The sequence below is a fragment of the Sus scrofa genome, chromosome 14 (assembly GCF_054392235.1).
Source record: "Sus scrofa isolate SSC_HxYL_T2T_F1_AM1 chromosome 14, Sscrofa_HxYL_maternal_Yorkshire_Landrace_v2.0, whole genome shotgun sequence".
Lineage (NCBI taxonomy): Eukaryota > Metazoa > Chordata > Mammalia > Artiodactyla > Suidae > Sus > Sus scrofa.
This window is the reverse complement of record NC_139396.1, coordinates 34,791,771-34,814,468: the sequence shown is the minus strand read 5'-3', so window position 1 is coordinate 34,814,468 and position 22,698 is coordinate 34,791,771. Positions and strand designations below refer to the sequence as shown.

At 43.9% G+C, this 22,698-nt stretch overlaps 1 protein-coding gene across 29 annotated transcripts in view; it reads right to left on the bottom strand.

The window, feature by feature from the left end:
- Positions 1-22,698, bottom strand: part of MSRA (methionine sulfoxide reductase A) — a 383,609-nt gene that overhangs the window by 85,601 nt on the left and 275,310 nt on the right. For 27 of the 29 annotated variants that reach the window (XM_084997830.1, XM_084997834.1, XM_084997838.1 and 24 more), the window contains one exon: positions 20,795-20,901. In XM_084997830.1, coding sequence (XP_084853956.1) covers positions 20,795-20,901 — 107 coding nt within the window. Of the gene's footprint in view, positions 1-17,890; positions 20,902-22,698 lie in introns of all 29 variants that reach the window. The other 2 variants (XR_014828473.1, XR_014828472.1) reach the window with 2 other exon arrangements.

The window sequence follows — 22,698 nt, the reverse complement described above, 5'->3', positions numbered from 1 at the left end:
CTGTGGTCGGAAAAGATGCTTGATGTGATTTCAATTTTCTTAAAGTTACCAAGGTTTGATTTGTAGCCCAGGATGTGATCAATCTTAGAGAATGTTCCATGTGCACTTGAGAAGAATGTGTATTCTGTTGCTTTTGGATGGAATGTCCTATAAATATCTATTAAGTCCATCTGGTCTAATGCTTCATTCAGGGCCTGTGTTTCCTTATTGATTTTCTGTCTGGATGATCTATCCATTGCTACAAGTGGAGTGTTAAAGTTCCCCACTATTATTGTGTTATTGTCGATTTCTCCTTTTAAGGTTGTTAGCAGTTGCCTTATATATGGTGGTGAACCTATGTTGGGTGCGTAGAAATTTAAAATTGTTCTATCTTCTTCTTGGATTGATCCTTTGATCATTAGGTAGTGACCTTCCTTGTCCCTTAAAATAGTCTTCCTTTTAAAGTCTATTTTGTCTGATATGAGTTTTGCTGCTCCAGCTTTCTTTTGATCCCCGTTTGTGTGAAATATTTTCTTCCATCCTCTCACTCTCAATTTGTATGTGTCCATAGAAGTGAAGTGGGTCTCTTGAAGACAGCATATACGGGCCTTATTTTTGCATCCATTCAGCCAGTCTATGTCTTTTGGTTGGGGTGTTTAGTCCATTAACATGTAAGGTAATTATTGATATGTATGTTCTTATTGCCATTTTATTAATTGCTTTGGGTATGTTTTTGTTGCTCTTTTTTCTTCCCATCTTCTCTTGTTCTCTCCTCTTCTAGTTTGATGACTATCTTTAGTGTTGTATTTGAGTTGATTTTTCTTATTTATTTGTGTATCAATTGTAGATTTTTGGTTTGCAGTTATTCTGAAGTTTGGATATAAGAGTCTATAGATATACAATATTGTTTTAAGTTACTGGTCTCTTAATTGCAAGTGCATCTCCAGTGTCCCGCATTTGTACCCTCCTCATTCTTTCTGATTTTGGTGTCATAATTGTGTGTGGATGATTTTGTATCTTTACTGTATATATACCTTTACTGGTGAGCCTTGTCATTTGCAGTATTTTTGTTTCTAGTTGTGGCCTTTTCTTTTCTGTCTAGAGAAGTTCCTTTAGTATTTGTCGTAAGGCTGGTTTAGTGGTGCTGAATTCTCTTAGCTTTTGCTTATCTGTGAAGGTTTTGCTTTCTCCTTCGAATATGAATGAGAGCCTTGCTGGGTAACGTAATCTCGGTTGGAGGTTTTTTCCTTTTATCACTTTAAGTATATCATGCCATTCCCTTCTGGCCTGCAGAGTTTCTGCTGAAAAATCTTCTGATAACCTTATTGGGGTTCCCTTGTATGTTACTTGTTTCTTTTCCCTAGCTGCTTTCAAGATTTTCTCTTTGTCTTTAATTTTGGTCAGTTTGATTAACATGTGTCTCGGGGTGTTCCTCCTTGGGTTTATTTTATATGGTACTCCTTGTGCCTCCTGGATTTGGGTGAGTAGTTCCTTTCCCATGTTAGAGAAATTTTCAGCTATTATCTCTTGGAATATTTTTTCTGTCCCCTTCTCTCTCTTCTCTTTCTGGCACCCCTATAATACAGATGTTGTGTGTTTCACGTTGTCCCAGAGTTCTCTGAGACTCTCTTCATTTGTTTTCAAACTTTTTTCTCTTTTCTGTTCCACATCCATAATTTCCACTAATCTGTCCTCCACCTTGCTTATTCGTTCTTCTGCCTCCTGTATTCTGCTGTTAGCTGCTTCTAGTGAATTTTTTATTTCAGTTATTGTACTTTGCATCTCTTCTTGTTTCAGTTTTATATCTTGTATCTCTTTGCTCAGTGTTTCCTGTAAGTTATCCATCTTTGCCTCCAGTTTATTTCCAATGTCTTGCATCATCTTTGGCATCAACAGTCTATAGTCTTTTTCCTGGAGGCTGAGAATCTCCTGGTCACTTAGCTGTTTTTCTGGGGTTTTTTCTTTCCCCCTCATCTGAGTTATAGTTCTCTGTCTTTTCATTTTTATAGGTTTTTGGTGTGGTGACCTTTTTACAGATAATAGAGTTGTAGCCTCTCTTACTTCTGGTGTCTGCCCCCCTTGTGGCTGAGGTTGGTAATGGGGGCTTGCTGTAGGCTTCCTGATGGGAGGGACTGATGCCTGCCCACTGGTAGGTGGAGCTGATTCTAATCCCTCTGGTGGATGGGGCTTTGTCTCTGGGTGAGATTAGAGGCAGCTGTATGCCTGGGGGGTCTTTAGGTAGCCTGTTTAGTGAGGGGTGGGGCTGTGATCCCACCTGGATTGTTGTTTGGCCTGGGGTTTCTCAGCACTGATGGGTGGGGCCAGATTTTCTCAAAATGGCCACCTTCAGAGAAAGGCACACTGCTGAATATTCCCGAGAGCTTTGCTCCCAATGTCCTTCCCCCACGACAAGCCATATTCATCCCTGTTTTCCCAGGAGGTCCTCCAAGAACTGCAGTCAGGTTTGACCCAGATTGCTATGGAGACTTTACTTTGCCCTGAGACCCAGTGTACATTAAAGTCTGTGTGCGCCTTTTAAGAATGGGGTCTCCATTTCCCCCAGCCCCGTGGAGCTCCTGTGCACAAGCCCCACTGACCTTCAATGCCAGATTTCTGGGGGCTCTTTCTCCCAGTGCCAGATCCCCACACGTGGGAGTCTGATGTGGGGCTCAGAACTCTCACTTCTATAGGCGAGTCTCTATGAAACAGTTACTTTCCAGACTGTGGGGTTTCCCACCTGGGAGCTATGGGGTTGCTTATATCACGTAATCACCCCTCCAACCTCCTAATGAGGCCTCCTCTTTGTCTTCTGGGGTAGGATATCTTTTTGAAAGTTTCCAGTCCATTTGGTTGAAGATTGCTCAGCATTTGGTTGTAAATTTTGTTGTTTTTAGGAGAGAAGTTGAGCTCCAGTCCCTCTATTTCCCCAATGTAGGATCTAAATCATAAATTATGGCCATTCATGGTACAAACTCAACTCTGATCAAACGGATGAGTTGCCTTCTTAAGAAGTTATTCAGCCAAGAATGGTACAGAAAAGGGCCTGCCTACAGATTCAAAGAAAGGGACAGTAATGGAAGAACTTTACAAACTAAAAGTGAAATGTGGCATAGGAGTGAGGGTCCATGAGTTATGATTTTCATGCTAAAGCTCAGGGTCCACCTGGGCAATTAGGGATGAAAGGCAGATGAAGTAAATTTTCATGTGTAAGCCACTCTCAACTGTACCTCTGCAACTAAGTCATCACAGCATAAAAAACAAGATAATTGGGAGTTCCCGTTGTGGTGCAGTGGTTAACGAATCCGACTAGGAACTGTGAGGTTGCAGGTTCGATCCCTGGCCTTGCTCAGTGGGTCAAGGATCCAGCATTGCTGTGAGCTGTGGTGTAGGTTGCAGACGTGGCTCGGATCCCGCGTTGCTGTGGCTGTGGTGTAGGCTGGCAGCTACAGTTCCAATTCGTCCCCTAGCCTGGGAACCTCCATATGCCACGGGAGTGGCCCTAGAAAAAGCAAAAAGACAAAACAAACAAACAAACAAAACAAAGTAAGAAGCCCAGTGAAGGAAAAAGTAGAAAAGAATAAAATGTCACCTTTGCCATCAGTTAGAAAATGCAGCTTGACTGCCAGGACCCAGAGGCGGGTTCTCTCTTGAGCTCCACAACCCCGATCCTGCTAATGCCTGATGTTCATAAACTGTTTTCTATTTTTTATTTATTTTTATTTTTATTTTTGTCTTTTAAGGGCTGCACCCAAGGCATATGGAGGTTCCCAGGCTAGGGGTCTAATCAGAGCTGTAGCCACCAGCCTATACCATGGCCATAGCAATGCCAGATCCCAGATCCCAGCTGCATCTGTGACCTACACCTTAACTCACGGCAACGCTGGATCCTTAACCCACAGAGTGAGGCCGGGGATCGAACCTGCAACCTCATGGTTCCTAGTCAGATTCGTTTCTGCTGCACCACGATGGGGACTCCAGAGACCGTTTTTTAGATGACAATCCTCTTCACACTTACAGACTCCCTGGATCCTCAAAGCCCACAGTGTGATCAAGCAGGGCAAGGATTACTAGCTCCATTTTGCAGATATGGAAATTACTTTTTAAAAGTCATGAGTAGCTGAAGCACCACAAAACCTCATCGGATGGTGTTAGAAGCTTTGAGTCCAGAGGCAGTACCTCTCAGACAGTCTTTATCTGTGGGCCATCTTTCCAGTGTTTTCTCAATCCTAAAATAAGTAGTTTTTCTTTCTCCCAGAACACAATGACTCTGGCCCACCTTTCACTTTCTGCTGTATTTCTGGATCTAGGTCTATGTTCCTAAGTTCCTTTTTCACACACCATGGACATACAATGGCCTGGATTTCCTTTCTTAGTCCCATCCGATCCCTCACACACCCAATTTATCTAAGGATACCTTTTCTTCTTCTGCTCTCTGAATATCTCTTCTGTTCATTTACTTTTTATCAACCCCCCAAGCCCTGATTTCTAGGCTCCTAACTTACCTCTCTACTTTCACATCCTATTAGTCTTGCATCAGAAACACAAAGCCGAGCTGTCATAACAAAGAATGTGTACATTTTTTAGGACCGCTTTAAAAACTGCTTTAGCAGGAAGAAGGGCACTTTGCTGAATACTAACAATGCTTTAATAACATTTCCTATCACAAGTACTAGGGTGCTAAACTCTGTGGATTCCTGAAACCACACAAAGCCCTTTGAGTGAACATGTACAAAAATACTAAATTAGTGTTTCATTCAACTAAGTGTCTCTGGCACAAACAATGATACCCCTGAAACCAGGTTCCCTTTTCCTCCCACAATTATTTTTCTTTCCTACTGAATATTGCTATTTCAAAATACAGCGTTTGTATTGGTAAACGGGGTTCTAAACGTGTAAAGCAATCCTCATGGCACAAAGCGTCTGGTGCTCTCCTTAAGGAAACAAGAACGTCTAAATAAAATACACATTAGATCTATATGCAGAGGATTGGCACATTGCGTTTAATGCCCAGGAAGAAACTGATGTTCTATAAAACATGCAAAGAACATAAGGTGCAAAGAGTTTAGCGTTTGGATTACAAACAAATGCTGTCCTTTAAATGTCTCCTGGTATACAGCAGGTGCCTGATAAATCTTTCTTAGAAAATATCAAGCTCTAACCCCAATCCATATTCTCTCACCATCTTTATGTCACACAGTCTGAAAATTAGTGAGGAAATTAAGGGTCATTTTATACAATCATTAATCCACATTGCATGGCTAAATAATGTTGAACAAAATATCTTAGAGGAATTTCTCCAGAGAGGAGTCTAAAATTGCAGATAAGAAAATGGGAAAAAAGGAAACCTGACGTTTTTGCAACATAGACTAGGCAGTGGGAGTGATGGTGACCAATGGTCCCTAGTAAATCATGACCACAGACCCTGAAGTCTTCTCACCAATTCAGGGAGTTTAGACTGACTTCTTTTGCAGGTGTTTAAATGGACAGATACCAAGAATTCCTCTGGTTTTTACTTGTTTAACTTTCTCTCAGTAAAAGTAACTGTTAAACCTGTTTCTCACTACAATTTTTTTTTTTGTCTTTTTTTAGGGCCATACCCACGGCAGCAGCATATGGAAGTTCCCAGGTGAGGGGTCTAATTTGAGCTGTAGCCGCCGGCCTATGCCACAGCCACATCAACACCAGATCCGAGCTGCTTCTGCAACCTACACCACAGCTCACCACAACACAAGATCCTTAACCCACTGAGCAAAGCCAGGGATCAAACCCACATCCTCATGGATACCAGTTGGGTTCGTTAACCATTGAGCCATGATGGGAACTCCATTGCTACATTTTTTTTTTTCTTATGGTCTCATAAATACTCATCAAAGATGGTAATTGGAGGATTAGTGGTGAACGCGAGGAGTAAGTGCAAAGTGTAATTGGAAAAAAGTTGCTTGTAGGTTTCTTAGGCCAAAGTCTACATCCTTATATCTTTACTCTGTAGACTTAATCCTATCTTTGAGGGCAAAACATCACTCCTGGTAACTTTGCCACTCAAGTTTTGATACAAGCATCGTTTGAATTGCAATGTGAAATATTCTTGCCACTAAACCAAATTCCGTTGAATGATTGCTAAGGTCCCATCTCCAGAAATGCAAAGGCTCTAAATTTTGCTTCATTTTCCCCACATGGGTGCTGTACCCAGCCTAAGAGGGAGAAAAGGAAGGAGCTCTGTTTGCTAGTAGGTTTAATAACCTCTAGCAATTGAGTAAGCTTTTGTGGACTCCCTGCCTCATTTTCACGTGATGCCGTGTTTGTTCACCTGGCTGACCTGCTCAGCACATGGACAGTGAGACTAGCACGTGAATCACTGGCAAGGGTGGCAGTCTTGGTTTTGCCAAGTTGTGGAAGCGATCGCCCTCTTATAATCATACACAAAGACAGCTAAGAGACAGGACATTGTCCTCCTGTTCCTTAGTTCTTTCAAAGACTTAGGAGTAAATCCTCAAACTTCTAGATTCAGGCCAAAAGGAATGAGCAAAGATGGCAGAGAGGCAGACATTTATAACACAGACCTTTTCTGTCATGATTTTGTGGGACATTCCTATTCCGATAAAGTCTAAATCACCCCCAAATAAATAAGGGACCAAAATAAGTCTGAGAGGGAAGTAGAGGGGACAATCATCTTTAACTTTGTCACTGCTTCTGACACAAACCCCCTCCTTGTCATCAGCCGGGAGTTTTTTGCTCAATGAAAAGTCCATGCATATGCTGCTTTGGTCAGATTACAACCAGAAGCAGCTGCCACAGAACGAGAAAATTCCTCAAGCCATTAGTCTTTGATCTTGGCAAATTAAACGCGAGTGACACATTCTTATCAAGTGTAAAAACAGGCCTGACAAAGCATGAGTAGAGATGGGTGGGCTGGTTTCATCCTAGGCTACCTTTCCCAAATATAAATCTGTGGGAGCATTAAATTGTTAAATGTCCAGGAACCCATGTAGCAGAGGGAGAGAACGGCAAAAGCATCTTTGGAAGCAAAGAGCTGAAGTGTGCATTCTGGGCTCACCCATTCACAAACTGTGTGACCTTGGACGCTACCAGCTTCTGTCTCCTATAAAGCAGGGACTACATACAGGAAGAGCAGATGAGAGAGTATTGGTGAAAGTCCCTTCTGCAGCCTCGGCTGTGCTAACTGGTGCTGTCAGTGTTGGCCCAGGGGGCAAGGTCACCAGCCAGAGCCAATTTCCAACTGATGTGGGGCTCTGGAGGCTGAAGATCACGATGTGGCTTGTGCACAGGACACTCCATCTCTCATCGGTGGGAACCTAAAGTTCGCCTAGTGAAGGGTGGCAGTGAGGGGCGGGGAGCCCAAGAGGCAGCTGGGGGTCAGCCAGTGAGGCTTCCACCTGGCCCAGTGCAAGATCGGACATGGGGGACATCAACTCACTCAGCTGTGAGGGAAGGATACGAGTAAGCGACAGCTATGATTCCAATCACATCATGAAATTCAGAGGGGAATCCAACAAGAGGGAAATGATTTTAAAAACAATCAAGTTCAGGTGCAGATTTCAAAATGGAATGCTGTCCTCTTCTTATTTTAGAGTGACAGGGTAATGGTCAAGGTAAATGGAATCTGATAGAGGCTTTTATTCCGACAGCTTAAGGCAGGCCCAGGCCCTCTCGCTGCGGGGATGGCTGGGAGTCGAAAGGGTCATCCTCCGAATTTCAATCCAGACACTACAAAAGAAAAGAGAGCTCAGAGGAGTTCAAGGTGAAGGAAAAAGCAGCCCACGTTTCCTTACGCGCTCTGCTTTTGTCCTTCACACACGTCACACTTGAGGGAGAAACTAATGACATCGACCTCGGGGGCCCCCATTCCGCCTGGCGGTGTCCGCAGCTGTGGCGGGCGGTCCCTGCGGGCCTCTGCCCACTGCAGCATGCTCCGTTAATGTGGCCAAGCCAGCAGCTGACTGAAAACAGTGGCAGGCGGGCACTAGGCACATGACCCCTGACACTGTGGGCCTTTTTTTCCTCTTCTCCGATAGCAGCCAATGGGTGGGCTCTCTTCACCGGCTGCCATGGCAACGAGAAGACGGCTCTGCAGTGCCCAGAACAGATGTCACATGAGCTAAGATGAATGTGGTGAGGGTGGGGAGCCTGTGGTAGGGGTGAAGGGGGGAACACATTTGGAGTTAAATGGTCCCACCAGAGGGAGTCAGGCATATTTTGAAGTAAGTGCAAAGCGGTAACATCTATTTTCTTTTTCTCCTTGTCCTTTAAGTTCTAAACACACGTGCACACACACACATGTCCTTTCATCTCTGCTGCTGAGGTGCTGGCGGGCTCTCTGGCTTTCATGGTAAACATGAAAGCTCTGATTTCTCGAAGCCTGAAATGAACATCGCCTGCACTGCAGACACGCAAGCATTCTGCAGCCATTTAGGACCAGGCTGGGAAGCTCCGTGGAGGTGAACTGGAGACACTCAGAACCACACGGAGCTGAGACAAAATCCACAGGAATTTCAAAGGCAGGTGACAAACCCTGTTTCACTCCAGTTGTTACTGAAATGGAAGGGCTCTTACTTCCTTCCCCTTCTCCTCCCCCAGGGTAGTTTCTCTGATCAGACCACTCACTCCTAAGGCTATTTTATATAGACTAAACCGGGGCAAGGTTTATAAATCTACCTGCTTGAGCAAACAAAGACTCTTTTGTTGTCTCTAAAATAGATCCTATCCCAGCTGAAATATTGTATTAAAAATGTTTCCACCGCCTTGCCTTTACCTTCCGCTGGAATGAACAAGTAGAGCATGTGTGCACAAGCACACCATAAACCTATACATCAGTTGGTAAGATGAGAGTGATATTAGGGCAGGCAGGCACTAGACACCAAAGACCTCTTCTCCTCCCCGCCTGCAGCCAATAGGCAGGACCCAAATCCTGTCCCCATTATCAGACCACATGAATGAGGGAGGCAGGAGGGACAACACACAGGCCCTGTCCTCAGCCGACAGACGAAACGCATTGAATGTGTCAGAGCACAGGAAAATTTGCTTAGAATTATTTGGCACTTGTGCTTAATCCTGTGCCTGCTTTGTGCACAGTGCCACGTGGAGTGCTGCAAACGATGCACTGCTAAGGGAGGCCCTGCTAAAGCAAAAAGGGGAAGCACACGGAAACTCTTACAATGGGTCAGATGAAGGATGTAATGAGTGTGGTGAGCAAAGCACGATGCAAACACGGAGGAAGGCAGGCTCAGAAAGGAGTCCCAGGGATGGGGAGATGAGGGCACCTATTCTGTGACAGATACCTGACATCATAACATGTAAGAAGTAGCTGTTATTATCCTATTTAACAAGTCAGGAACCCCGGGCTTGGAGGGGTTAACAGTCTGAGGTTACACCACAAGTGAGTAGCAGAGCCACTGCTCCCCAAGTCCCCCCCACCTCCACAGGGGGCCAGCCGTGTGGCTCATCATTGCAAAGAACACAGCTGTGTGTGGCACCATCTGATCTTTACCTAAGCGGTAACGTCCAGGAAATCATGGGCTTCAAACACTCACTGCATTTTCCCGCAGACATCAAAATATAAACACGTAACTATTAAAATTTAAAATATCTATCTGGATATACCCTAAAGTCATCTTGGGGACCACAAGGGGTACAGATATCATACACAAGGAGCCACTGCATTTTCTCAAGCTGGCCTTGAAAGATGAGGAGTATGATCCAAGGAGAATCTGAATTCACTCAAATGTCACCCTATGTGGGTCAGGGTTATTTTGTATGTATACCTCCCCCAGATGAAACTGTCTCCTTGGTTCTCACCAGAACGTTTTCTCCTATCATTATTCCGGCCAGTAAGTGGAATCCTAGGGTGCCTGCAGTGCACTTGGATGAAAAGCAGTGAACGTGAATCAAAGACCGATGGCCCAGCAATGATGCCCCGTTGTCTGCGTCGCTTCTGGAAGCTGCCAAGGCCAGCAGAACTCCACCCCAGGGATGCACTTCCCTGCTGCTGCAGCAACAGACTACAACCACCAGAGGGCAGTCACACAAACCAGATTTTTTTCATTTGGACCCAAATGTGGATGCACACAGTTTAATAATATGTAAAGCCCATTATTACAAGCTTCTTCTCTCCCTACCCCCTATTAATGAACAAATGCCCAGGGGTAATGCAGATATTTCTAAATACAGTGCAAGAAAGGGCAATCTGTACTCATACACAGGGAGTCTAACACACAGTAATAAGTGGAAATGAAAATAATCACCCAGATGCAACCAAACCATTAAGGCTAAAGATTTATCTGTCTATATGGCTGCGGACATAGAAATATAGATGCCTGCCTCCCAGAAATGGGCATTTTAAAAACATTTACTTTACAAGTTCTTATTTAGAGTTTATAATAACATCTGCAATGATAATCACAAAGCTATAAGAGGAGTATAAGAGGAATTTCATCTTTATTGCTGGGCAGACAAAGGGGGGTTTTCTCTTTGACTAAAGTAAGTGAATGAATTATTCAGAGATTTTCCATGGATGTTTAAAATCATAACTCCATACTTTAAACAATAGTATACGTTAAAAAAAAAAAAAAAAAGAAGAAGAAGTGGAAGAGCTGGCTAATCCTCAGACCATAAAATATCAGCTGACATCTACTCAGGGTGCTTTGGCACAAATGATTTTTGGTGTTGGTGAAAGCAGAGTTTTTAGTGCTGTCGCTGGTTTTGTCTTCAGAGCAGAGAACAGAATAGACTGATAAGGGATATTTCTTGAATGCAACCTACCCATTTCCCTGCAAACAAAGACATGGGAATAACCCTGCCATTTCCTCTCTTCACAACAGAAAGAAAGGTTTCCTGATCCCGTATTTCCACAATGGTTTGAGACTGGAGGGCCTCTGGAAAAGCAGGATGAAGTCATTGTCAACAGCCTTGTCTCTCGAGTCACCCCCATTAAACCGTGATATTTGTAAAATGCTTGACAGATGACCAAGTACCTCCACGCAGCATGTGAGGACAGCATATGGAATTCGGAGTCAGAGGACTCAACTGTCTAAATGTATCAACTGGGTCACCTTGGGGACGCAAATGAAGCCCTTGGAGCTTCAGTTTCTTCCTAAGGCATGTAGGGGGACAGATCCTGAACTACCCCCAAGTGTAGGGTGAGGGTCACTACTCACACGATATGGGACAAAGCACTAGACACTGTCAAGATTTGTAAAACCTTTTGTTGTTTTTATCTTCCCGCACTTTACACATGGAGAAGTAGGTCACGGTCAGTAAGGGCAAAGCAGGACCCCAGCCAGATGCTCTCACCAAGAGGCCCTGGTTCTCTCCACCCTCCCTGGTATCTTAGTTGGCCCGGGCTATCATAACAAAGCATCACAGACTGGGCGGCTGCAAATGAAAGACCACTGTTTCTCACCATTCTGGAGGCAGGAATGTGTCAGCAGGGTAGGTTTCATTGTGAGGACTTGTCTCATGACTTAGAGACGGCCACCATCTCATTGTGTGCTCACCTGATCTCTTCTCTGTGTGCTTGTGGGCTGGTGTGTCGGGTAGAGAGCGCGAGGGAGAGGGGGAGGGGTGGGGGAGGGAGAGGGAGAGCAAGCACTCTGGTGTCTCCTCTTACAAGGGCACTGGTCCCATCATGGGGGCTCCATCCTTATGACTTAATCTAGCTCTATTCACCTCCCAAAGACCCCACCTCCAAAAACCATCACATTGAGAGTTAAGCCTTCAGAGTTCCCCAGTTGTGGCACAGGGGAAACAAATTCGACTAGCATCCATGAGGATGCAAGTTCAATCCCTGGCCTCCCTCGGTGGTTGCAGATCTGCCACTGCCATGAGCTGTGGTGTAGATCACAGACACGGCTCAGATCCTGCATTGCTGTGGCTGTGGCATAGGCCAGCAGTTCCAGCTCTGATTCGACCCCTAGCCTGGGAACCTCCATATGTCGCGAGTGTGGTCCTAAAAAGCAAACAAAACAAAACAAAACAAAACAAAAGAGAGAGAGAGAGACAGAAGTCTTCAACAAAGACAAATATTCAGTCCATACATAAGAAGGGGTAACAGTGGGTTTCTTTATTCTGCTACTTCTTTTCAGTTCAGGTCAACACCTCTTGCTGACAATCTTGGGGAAAACAAGGATGAGTAGGAGTGCCCCGAACAGATCACTTAACATCAGAACAGTTCCCAGCAAATGGTCTACAGGAAAGAACACAGGTGACACATGGGCTTTTGTGACCATGTGGAGCACAGTTTATTACAAGAAACTTGGTGAGATTCTTCAGATAGCTGTGCTTGAAACAGCTGTAATGTGAGTCTGGCAACTAATCAGTACGTAATTAATATTTGATAAGGTAATTGATGTATTAATTTACTGAGGCAGGTTGGGGGAAGGTAAGGAAGGAAGGACATTTTCAAGCCTATAGATGCTTACAAGTAAACACAAAGGCTCTGTACCTCCTGGTAGGGGACAACCCAGTCTAGTTACATTATGATGATTATAGCATAACTGGATATTTATTGGTGTATTTAATTTCTCTTGATTGGGTTGGGATAATTAGATCTACTTTCTCAACTGGAAAACTGAAAGGGCTCGACTTCAATTAACGCATGTTGGGCAGCTACTATATGCGAGCTATAATAGGTATATCTATATATATGTATAAAACAAGAGGTATTATATATATATATATATACACACACAAATATATATAATTTTATTTAATTCTTATGACAGAACTATGAGGAAATTTTGCCATACATACTCAGACAACTTAAAAATGAAGACCAGAAGTAGAAGTCAGGGACCTACAGTTAGTAAGTGACTAAGAGAGTACTGGACATCTTCACCAACCATTCAAACATTATTTTGACTTCTAACACCCACACCTAATTTTCTCCCCCAAATCTAGCCCTTAGGATTTTTCTCCTGTTGTGTTTTGGTATGCCACTTTATTTTGGTAAGCAGTGTGGGAGGAAGTTGGAGCTCTTTTGAAGATAGAGGTGTTTGAAAGGGGGTAAGTTTATGCAAATTTATACCTTCCTTCAAAACTAGACAAGGACCCCAGGACAGAAGAGAGCAAGTCTCATCCTCTATGGGGAACTGGGCGAGTTTTGTGTGTGGCCCTGGGATCCAGAGGAAGGGACAGATGGATGCCCCCTCGGGGAGCAGCCCAGGAAAGAAGAGCACCTAGTCCCATTTGAGGCCGGACACATGACCGTGATAGGATGGAAATCAGGCCTGGGGACTTCCGTAGGCTGAATAATGGTGTCCCCCTCCCCATACCCGCCTAGAACACGGAGCGTTACTTTATATGGCAAAGACCTAAGGGCTGTATTAAATGAAGGATTGTGAGGTGGGGCTTATCTTGGATTATTCAATGGCCCTCAGTGTAACCACATGTGTCCTTGTAAGAGAGAGGCAGAGGGAAATAAGACACCTAGGCTTGGAAAGAAGTGGCCACCTGCCAAGGAATGTCAGCAGCCAGTAATCAAATTAAATAATCAAAGTTAAAGCAATTCTAAAAAGAAAAATACTTATTGTAACCCAATCATTGCACACTGTTTTTTATCTTCCCTTTGGGTACTTTTCTTTAAAATGACAATGTATAGAATATAGATGACAGATGACACATTGCTAGATAATTGACATTTAAGATAAAATGTGGTAAATGGTTAGAGAGTATAGCTCTGCCGACGATATGGATGGATGGATGGGTAAATGGGGGGATGGATGAACAAAGATGCTGAGAGACAGAGACAGACATTCGGGTACTGTCTTACATTTGACACATGTGGGTAATTTAACATTCACCCAAAAAGCTTATCCAGATGAAAGGTGGTGCTGACTGTTCATGAAGCTTTGAGGTACTGGGAGGAAAGCACATGTGGCTGCCACAGTCTTTAGATTTATAAATTCTCTATCATATTTCAGGAAATATAGACTATTGGTGATCAACAGATTTAATTCCTAAATGAGGAATAGTCGCATTTTTAGGACATAAGAATAGGGAGTGAACAACCCCTCTCCCTGCCAGAGGCCACGATTCAGTTTGGAATGCTAGAAAATTTTTGTCATCACAAATTCACTGGAAAGGTCAACTGCTTACATTTAATGCTCCAAAAACAATTAATGATACACCAGTTATCTCCTCCAATTAATACCATAGACAAATAATTCCACCATGAAACTCAGAGGAATGATGAAAATACTTAAAAAAAAAAAAAAAAAGATTATGAAGCTTTTGACCAAAGACAAGAACACCCCAATTGTGTGCAAAGGCTGCAGCTCACCAAAAACATGAAGCAGCTGTTAAATCCTGTGAATGGAATCCCGCCCTCTCAAGGTCAAGGAACCCAGTGTGAAGTTGAAGTTTCCCTCCGGTCCTCTTTGGTACAACGCTCCAGCCTTCGAGTGGAAGGCTGATCTGAGTGGAAATTAGCAAACGTCTTCAGTCTTTCTTCCTTTTCCAGAGTTGTTGGTGAGCCTGGTATCTCCAACCCAGCCAACTTTGCAGAAAACCACAGTTTAGATGGAAAATCACTTTGGGTTTCTGGCTCATCAGCAGTACGGCACATCTAATTAGCTCAACAATTGGTCCCTGTGATAAAATCAGCTAATTTTATGTTCAAATGGCTGCTCCGTGGTAAGCAGTACTGTCACTCTCTACTTCACGTAGCACAAAGAAGTTGCTGAAGAAGCTGGTTACTGGGGGGTCACTGGGGGGAAACTAGCGAAGACTATTAAATAAGTAACCTCAGCCAATGTTAGAGTTAGTGCAGAGGGGTCCCACCAGGGCTCAAACACTATGAATTCCCCAAAATGCGAATTCTTTAAGGAGAAAACAGTACATATAAAACGCATGGAAAGAGTCATCTGCAGAACCTCCCCGCTCTCAGAGATAAACCTAAATGTTTGTGAGGAGATGGATTCCAGAGTTCTAGACCCCCACCCAATGTGGTTAAGAAAGACTCACCCAGATTAAAGACCCTTGCTGCTTCAGGAATCTGTTCAAGATTAGATAGAAAACCCAGGAAGCCAATTCCAGGAGTCACCTCCTGAGCTTCCTCCTCTCCTTCACTCACCTATGAAGGCAACTTGTGACTTCTGAGATGCTCTCCCTACTTAGTGGGATCTAGTAAAAAACTACATTACTCTAATGTAAATGTAAAAACACAGATCAACTTCTTTTTGTGTGTGTCTTTTTAGGGCCCCACCTACAGCGTATGGAGATTCCCAGCCTAGGGGTCAAATAGAAGATGTATCTGCTGGCTTAGACCACAGCCACAACAATGCCGGATCCTTAACCCACCAAGCAAGGTCAGGGATTGAACCTGCATCCTCATGGATACTAGTTGGGTTCGTGAACCACTGAGTCATGACGGGAACACTAGATCAATTTCTTATGGTGTAAAACCCAATTATATCACCTCTTATCAGTACTACTAATTATTGATTTCTTTTGGGTGTGCCTGTATGTGTGCATGTGTACCTATTTATCAATTACTCCAATGGAATGGACAGTTAGAAATTCAAACAAGCTTCAAAACTAGAAACAAGAGATACATGAGTGCATAAAATTTTTCATAAAGATACAGAGAGAGAGGAGTTCCTTGGTGGCCTAACAGTTAAGGGATGCAGTGTTGTCACTGCTGTGGCTCAGGTCACAGCAGTGGTCTGGATTCAGTCCCTGGCTTGGGAACTTCTGCGTGCTGTGGACCCAGCCAAAAAAAAAAAAAAAAAAAAAAAAAAAGAGGGAGAGATACATACACACCTATATCTATACTATCCATTATATCATTATATCTATTTTGTATATAGATAAATACATTCAGAGATACAGAAATGGCTTCATTTATATGAAGTACTTAAAACACTAATTAGCATGTAGTACATACTTGATAGTGTTGCTGTTCCATTATTACCAGTGTCACTATTATATATACACACATCTAACTGTATATTATGTAACTATATGATTGTAGCAAGACGCCTGCTAAAATTGGACTACTGCTTTTTATTTCCTGCTCTAACAGAGGAGCCATAAAGTCACTAAATCGTAGTAAATCATCTTTCAGTGTAGTCAGCTGCCTGGGTGGGGATGGGCAGGGGACCCTCTGCATCAGCCACCTCTCGTGCACCAGCTCTGATCCCCTTGGCCTCACCTTTCTCCCCCCTGACCCTGAGGCACTGCCTGCTCTGCAGAGCCTCTGACTAGCTTTGTGCAGCTTCTCACCTCACACCCCTGCCCTGTGCCTCTTGCCTCCTACCCTGGGGACACAATGTCCTAAGCTGACACGTGTGCAACCCAGAAGTGCAGGGTGAACCCTTGGGAGTGACATCCAACAGATGGATGCATCCCTTCTTCCTCCAGAAGGATGAGTCATCTCATAAGGACCAAACACCCCATCGTCAAGAGGAGGGGCCACCTAACATCGGTTCTCCCCCCCTTTTCTCTTCCACCCAGGTCCTCCCCTCCTGCTCCAGGGCTCCATTCACCCCAGTAAGTCCTCACAGTTAAGTCTTTGTCATGGGCTCTGCTTTCCCTGGGACCCAGACTAAGACAAAGATCACAGTGGCCACCTGGGTGCAGGCGTAGGTAGCCCTGCCACTCCCTAGCAGAGGAGACAAAACGAGATGCTTTGTTTCATCCTGAAAAGGGAAACAGCTTGATCTCTCATGGTGAAGATCAGAAAAAGGGGACAGAGACAGTCATTCCTGCTGCTCAAGGTGGGACAGAAGGATAAATCCTGACCCAAGGCTTCAGGTAGGGGCTCCTGGGCAGTGGTTATGTCAGGGATGGAGTGAGTTCTCTGCACTTGACTGAGCTCAGCCAAGGGCTGTGGCTGTCAGTACTCAGCTCTTTTCGGTAGTGGCTGGAGGAAGAGTACCTGACCCTCATGCTGTGCATGTCCAGAGAGGAGAGGAGACCAGCTCCTCAGGCAGAACTGCTGATGGCTGTGAGAACAGGCGCCCACGGCAGCCCTGAACTCTCGCAGTGAGCCCACATGGGAGCAGAAGGTTTGGAGCCCTGAGTCTCCCCACTGGGGGCCAGACTGACTCCCCTGCCCCCTGCAACACCCCACCCCCCTTATACTGCTGTGCTGCCAGGCAGCATGGGCCTCATGTGCCTATTTAGATACACAATAAAACAAAATATTTGGTTCCTAAGTCGCATGAGCCACGCTTCAAGTGCTCAACAGCCGTATGTGGCTCGCGGCTGCTACCGGACACTGCAGGAGAGACCACTGCTGTTGGGCAGAGAGTTGTATGGAGGCCATGGGCTAGAATCAAGACTCTCTGGGTTTTACTCAGTTTGCCAGAAGAGAAATATTGCACTTTCTACTTGCCTATCAGCAGAATCCAGGGCCAGTTTTCTTTATGTATAAAGAGATGTGACAGTGATTGTACTCTGAGTTGTTGATAAAGCAGTTATATGTGGTTATGTTAACAGCAATGCACGCTGGGGGCACAGAAGACTCCAATCTTTATTTTAAAAATAGACCCTACTTTTAAAAGTCAAGCAAAAAATATGTATACATGTATATGTAGGAATATATTTAATTCCCATATGCTTAGGTATAGAATACCCAAGAAGCACTTGGTTAGAACAACTGTCTAGAATATAAGATTAACATTCCTTAAACCTAGAAAACTAATAAAGAGACTATTAAAAGAATATTTAATATCTGGAGTTCCCGTCGTGGCACAGTGGTTAATGAATCCGACTAGGAACCATGAGGTTGCAGGTTCAATCCCTGCCCTTGCTCAGTGGGTTAATGATCCGGCATTGCCGTGAGCTGTGGTGTAGGTTGCAGACGCGGCTCGGATCCTGAGTTGCTGTGGCTCTGGCGTAGGCTGGCGGCTACAGCTCCGATTGGACCCCTAGCCTGGGAACCCTCATATGCCGCAGGAGCAGCCTAAGAAATGGCAAAAAAAAAAAGAATATTTAATATCTAAATTTTAATTCATATGTGTATCAGTGTCTAAGATCAATGTGGGTCCACTCAAATTGAAGGATAGGAAGCTATGTTGGGGTGGAAACCAGCAAATCAGGTGTAAGTTAGCCTCTTTATCATCACATGGAAGACACCAACTTTTGAACTTAAAATCTTCATTATGAACACCTGAATATCAACTCATTTTGAGATATTCTGGAGGGAAATTAATATCCTTCCAGAGTCTCTTAGTATTACTGTTCATTCTTAAGAGGCTGTGAATCCTTACAATAGGAAATCAATGTATAGCACTAATCATAGGTAACTTTTAGTATTAATTACTAACACAGCCTTTACAATTAAATATCGTGGGATTAAACCAAATAGAACTAACTTTTAAGTTTTTGCTTGGGGGTGATTTTCTATCAATCCTGCCACAGTGTCCTGTATGGTATGGGCACTTCCTTACCCATCTCTCAAATGCTGATGTTCCTTGGGTCCTAGGTCTCCTTTTATCACTCATCATTTTTCCTAAGTGATCAAATCAGCAACTAAGGCTTCATTTACCAAATATAAGTTGACAATCCCCAGAGTAAAAGGGCTACTATTTGTTGAGCACTTACTATGTGCCAGGCCCTATGCTTTACAAGTATTAACCCAGTTAGTAGTCACAACAACCCTCAACAACCCTCCCTGAAAGGTGGGGACAGTCCCCGTCTCCTCCTAACAGCCAAGTGAATGCACATATCAGGGGTACCTTAAACTCCACATATCCAAATTTAACTTACTGTCTCCATAAATATGCCTCTGGTCCTCCAGATCTTCATATAAAACACCACTAGCCAGAAACCTGAAAGTCACCCTGGACTCCTCCGCTCATCTATTCTTTAATTCCAATCTAAGTCTGAGTTTCTATTAGTTCAACTTTCTAAACATCCCTTCATTCCATTTATACTTCCACCATCATAGACAAAGCTCCCATTGCTTCTGGCTTGGAGTCTTGTGACAGAGGTCTCTCCTCCTTATGTGTCTGCCTGGAGTGAATATGATATGTGGCTTTCTTAGTTTCAGGCATTTGATACAAAGTTATGCAGCTGGCATACCAAGTGAAGCAATTCAAGGCTGGAGGCTGCATGCTTAACTGCCAGCAGGTAAGTCCACCACTATCATAAAAGTCATCATAAAAAGAGATATGAGAAAGGATAATTTATACTTAAAAGCTTTTTAGAATGGAAATATAACTAGACTCAAATGACTTCAAAACATTTATATTCTTGAAGTTTCTGCAAAGCAGCTCAGCTGGGTGCCTTTGGTTTGAGGCCCATTCTAAGGCTGCAATCAAACTGTCACACTGGGGCTGCAGTCTCATCTGAAAGCATGACTGGGGTTTAGGGGCTTCCAGGCTTGCTCATGTGGTTCTTGGAAGCCTTCATCCCCTGCCATGTGAGCCTTTACACGGGGCTGCCTCACAGCATGGCAGCTGGCTTTCCCCAGGGCAAATGAGAAAGGGCCCCCAGGGTGGAAGCCACAATCTTGTGGTAAACTCATCTCATAAATAACATCCCATCACTTCTGTCATTCACTGGAGTCAGTAAACCCAGCCCACACTCAAAGAGAGGGATTCCATGTGGGCAGAGCCATTGAGGGCCATCTGGAGGCTTCTTACTGCTATCACCCAAGCAGACATCACAGCCTCGGAGGGAGGGGGACATGCTGAGGAGTAACTGGGGTCCCATCAGTGACTCTGTTAGCTCTCTCTGCTTTTCAGGGTTGAACTGACCCAGAGTTGCATGTCCTGATACTTTTCCTCAGTAGATAGGCTCTTGTCCCTGCTTCCTCCTCTCTGCCACTTCTGCAACCATGGGGATAGGTGGAGAATCCAGACATTCCTTGGAACTACTGCATAGCAGACTTTTTATATAATTCTAAAACAGATCAGCATTACAGTAGCTCCTGGCCCTATTGTTAAATGTGGAACCAAATCAGACAATATAAAGAAAATTACCATTGCAACTATCACAAAGTTGCAAAATTTAAGGCAATGCAAGTTATTTTTAAAAGAACTAAATCTCTATTAAAGAAGATTTTAAAAATAGGATACAGGTTAATGGTGAAAATAATTATTTCATGATGTAGTGTCTATATTTCTGAGAACTATTTTTTATTATAATTCAATCTATTATTACCAGCAACGGACAGAGCACTCTCTGTTGAATCATGCATCCCCAAAAAGATATGTTGGAATCCCAACTGCCAGGCCCTCAGAATGTGACCTTATCTGGAGTTAGGGTTTTTATAGAGGTAACTGAGTTCAATGTGGTCATTAGGTTAAGGCCCTAACCCAATATGACTGGAGTTGTCATAAAAGGGGTTAATTTGGGCACAGAAACAGGTGCTGGGAGAGGGCAGGTAATGAGAAGACACAGGGAAGGACAGCTGTCTGCAAGCCACGGAGAGGCCTGGGGCAAGGCCTTCCCTCACAGCCTCAGAAGGAACCAGTCCTGCCAACACTGCAATTTTAAATTCAGAGGCATCAGAAGAACTGTGAGACAATAGATTTCTGTGGTTTAAGCCCCCCAGTCTGCAGTATTTTGTATGGTAGCCTGAGCAGCTTGACACGGAGAGAAGAAAGAAAAAAGAGAGAGACTGGGAGAGAGAGAGAGAGAAATTATACGTTAAGCTATATATTCATCCGGACAAGTTGATTTTAAAGAGAAATAATTAAGGGCCTACTCTTAAAATCTTATTTTAGCACGTCTATGGAGCAGAAGGGCTGACAGAAATTTCCAAAACCTGCACAAACAGGATGCAGTGCCAGGTGCCGAGAACCAGCCTCTTCCTCCACAGATGGGACCTGGGAGGGAGAGGGGACCCTACCTTCTGGTAGTCCTCTTTGGACCTCAGGGCTGCCTCCATGTGCTCCGCGGAGGTTGGGTAGATGGCAGAGCGGTACTGAGAACCGTGGTCCTGGCCTTGGCGCAAGCCTGGGAAGGTAGAAAGCAGAGAGGATTACTGGGGTGGCTTGGGCAATGAGGCCAGTGTCACATGTGCTACTTGCTGCCAAGCGCTTGTTTTAATTTCATCTCAACACCACTCGCAAACAAGCATACACGGTATCTGTTCTGCTTTGCCCATTTTAATTATAACAAATATTCTCTGAACTTAATTTTTTTTTTCGACAGCCACGTTTGTGGCATATGTAAGTGGCATATGTAATTTGTGGGGGCTAGGGGGTTGAACTGGAGCTGTAGCTGGGGTCTATGCCATAGCCACAGCAACGCTTGATCCTAAACCCACTGAGCAAGGTCTGGGATTGAACCCTACATCCTCACAGAGACAATGTAGGGTCCTTAACCTGCAGAGCCACAATGGGAACTCCCAAAAATAAATTTATCACAGATCTTACATCAGAGTAGACGCTCTACAAATACGCATTTTTCTATGCAGATATGTAAGTCATAACCATTTATCACTTGCAAGGCACTGTGATACACACCGTTTCCTTGGATCCTAATGAGACACCCTGTGTGGCAGGTATTACCGTCCCTCACTTGGCAGATAAGGAAATGAAATCTTATATGGAGAAGTGCCTGGCAGAGTGCTTTGCCCATAGGAGATGCCTAATAAATGACAAAATGATTGATGCCCCAATCATTTAAAGAGTTTGTCTACGACCATGCACCCAATCAAAGGAAAACCTGGCACTTCAATCAGCCCAGCACATGCTCCACCCCATCACAGTGGCTGAAGTGTAGATGGTGGTCAACTTCTTTTTCTTTCTTTCTTTCTTTTTTTTTTTTTTGTCTTTTTGTCTTTTCAGAGCCACACTTGTTCCCAGCCCAGGGGTCTAATCGGAGCTGTAGCTGCTGGCCTACACCACAGCCAGAGCAACGCAGGATCCTAGCCGCGTCTGCCACCTACACCACAGCTCACCACAATGCCGGATCCTTAACTCACTGAGCAAGGACAGGGATCGAACCTGCCACCTCATGGTTCCTAGTCAGATTCGTTCCCGCTGCGCCATAATGGGAACTCTGATGGTGGTCAATTTCTAACCGAATGATACAAGTCCCCAAGTTAAACAGCCACAGGCCTCCATAGGACCCCTAGAGACCACCATGCTGCTGTAAAATGAACTTCACACATTTGCTGCATCATTCGTAGATTAGTTTCTGTTTTAACAAGTGCCCCCAAACTCTTTCAATAAAAGATGCAACTTTCCAAAATAAACAGTTCCTTACTTTCAAGCCCCCAGCTTAGCCTACTTCCTAGAAATCACACCCTCCCACCTTCAGAGTCCTAATCTCTCCTGGATGGACAGTGTCACATGGGGACCAGCACCTAATCAGTAGCTTAAAGAGCCGATACCAATAATGACATCAAAATATTAACTTAATAATATATAATAAAAATAAACCAGCCTATGCCTTTAATAAGCACTGTATAATGATATCCACTTCAGTGCTTTGTAAGTTATATATTAATTTAAGTATTACAGTAGTAGTACTATAGTATACAGTGTGTATTACTATACTGTATTGTTTACAGTATATGATATGCAAGTATTACTATAGGTATTATTTATTAAGCTCTTAATATTTGATGAATACTTTTCCAGATGCTGCAGATACAGCAAAGAATGAAAGAAAGCTTTGCCTTCACAGAGTTCACATTCTAGCGGAGTATGAGAGGTTGGATAAATACACATTCCAGAATGTTTTTCTTCAATTTCCCTTCTTCCCTTACAAGTAGGGCTTTTCTGGTGTGACTACTTTCCATTC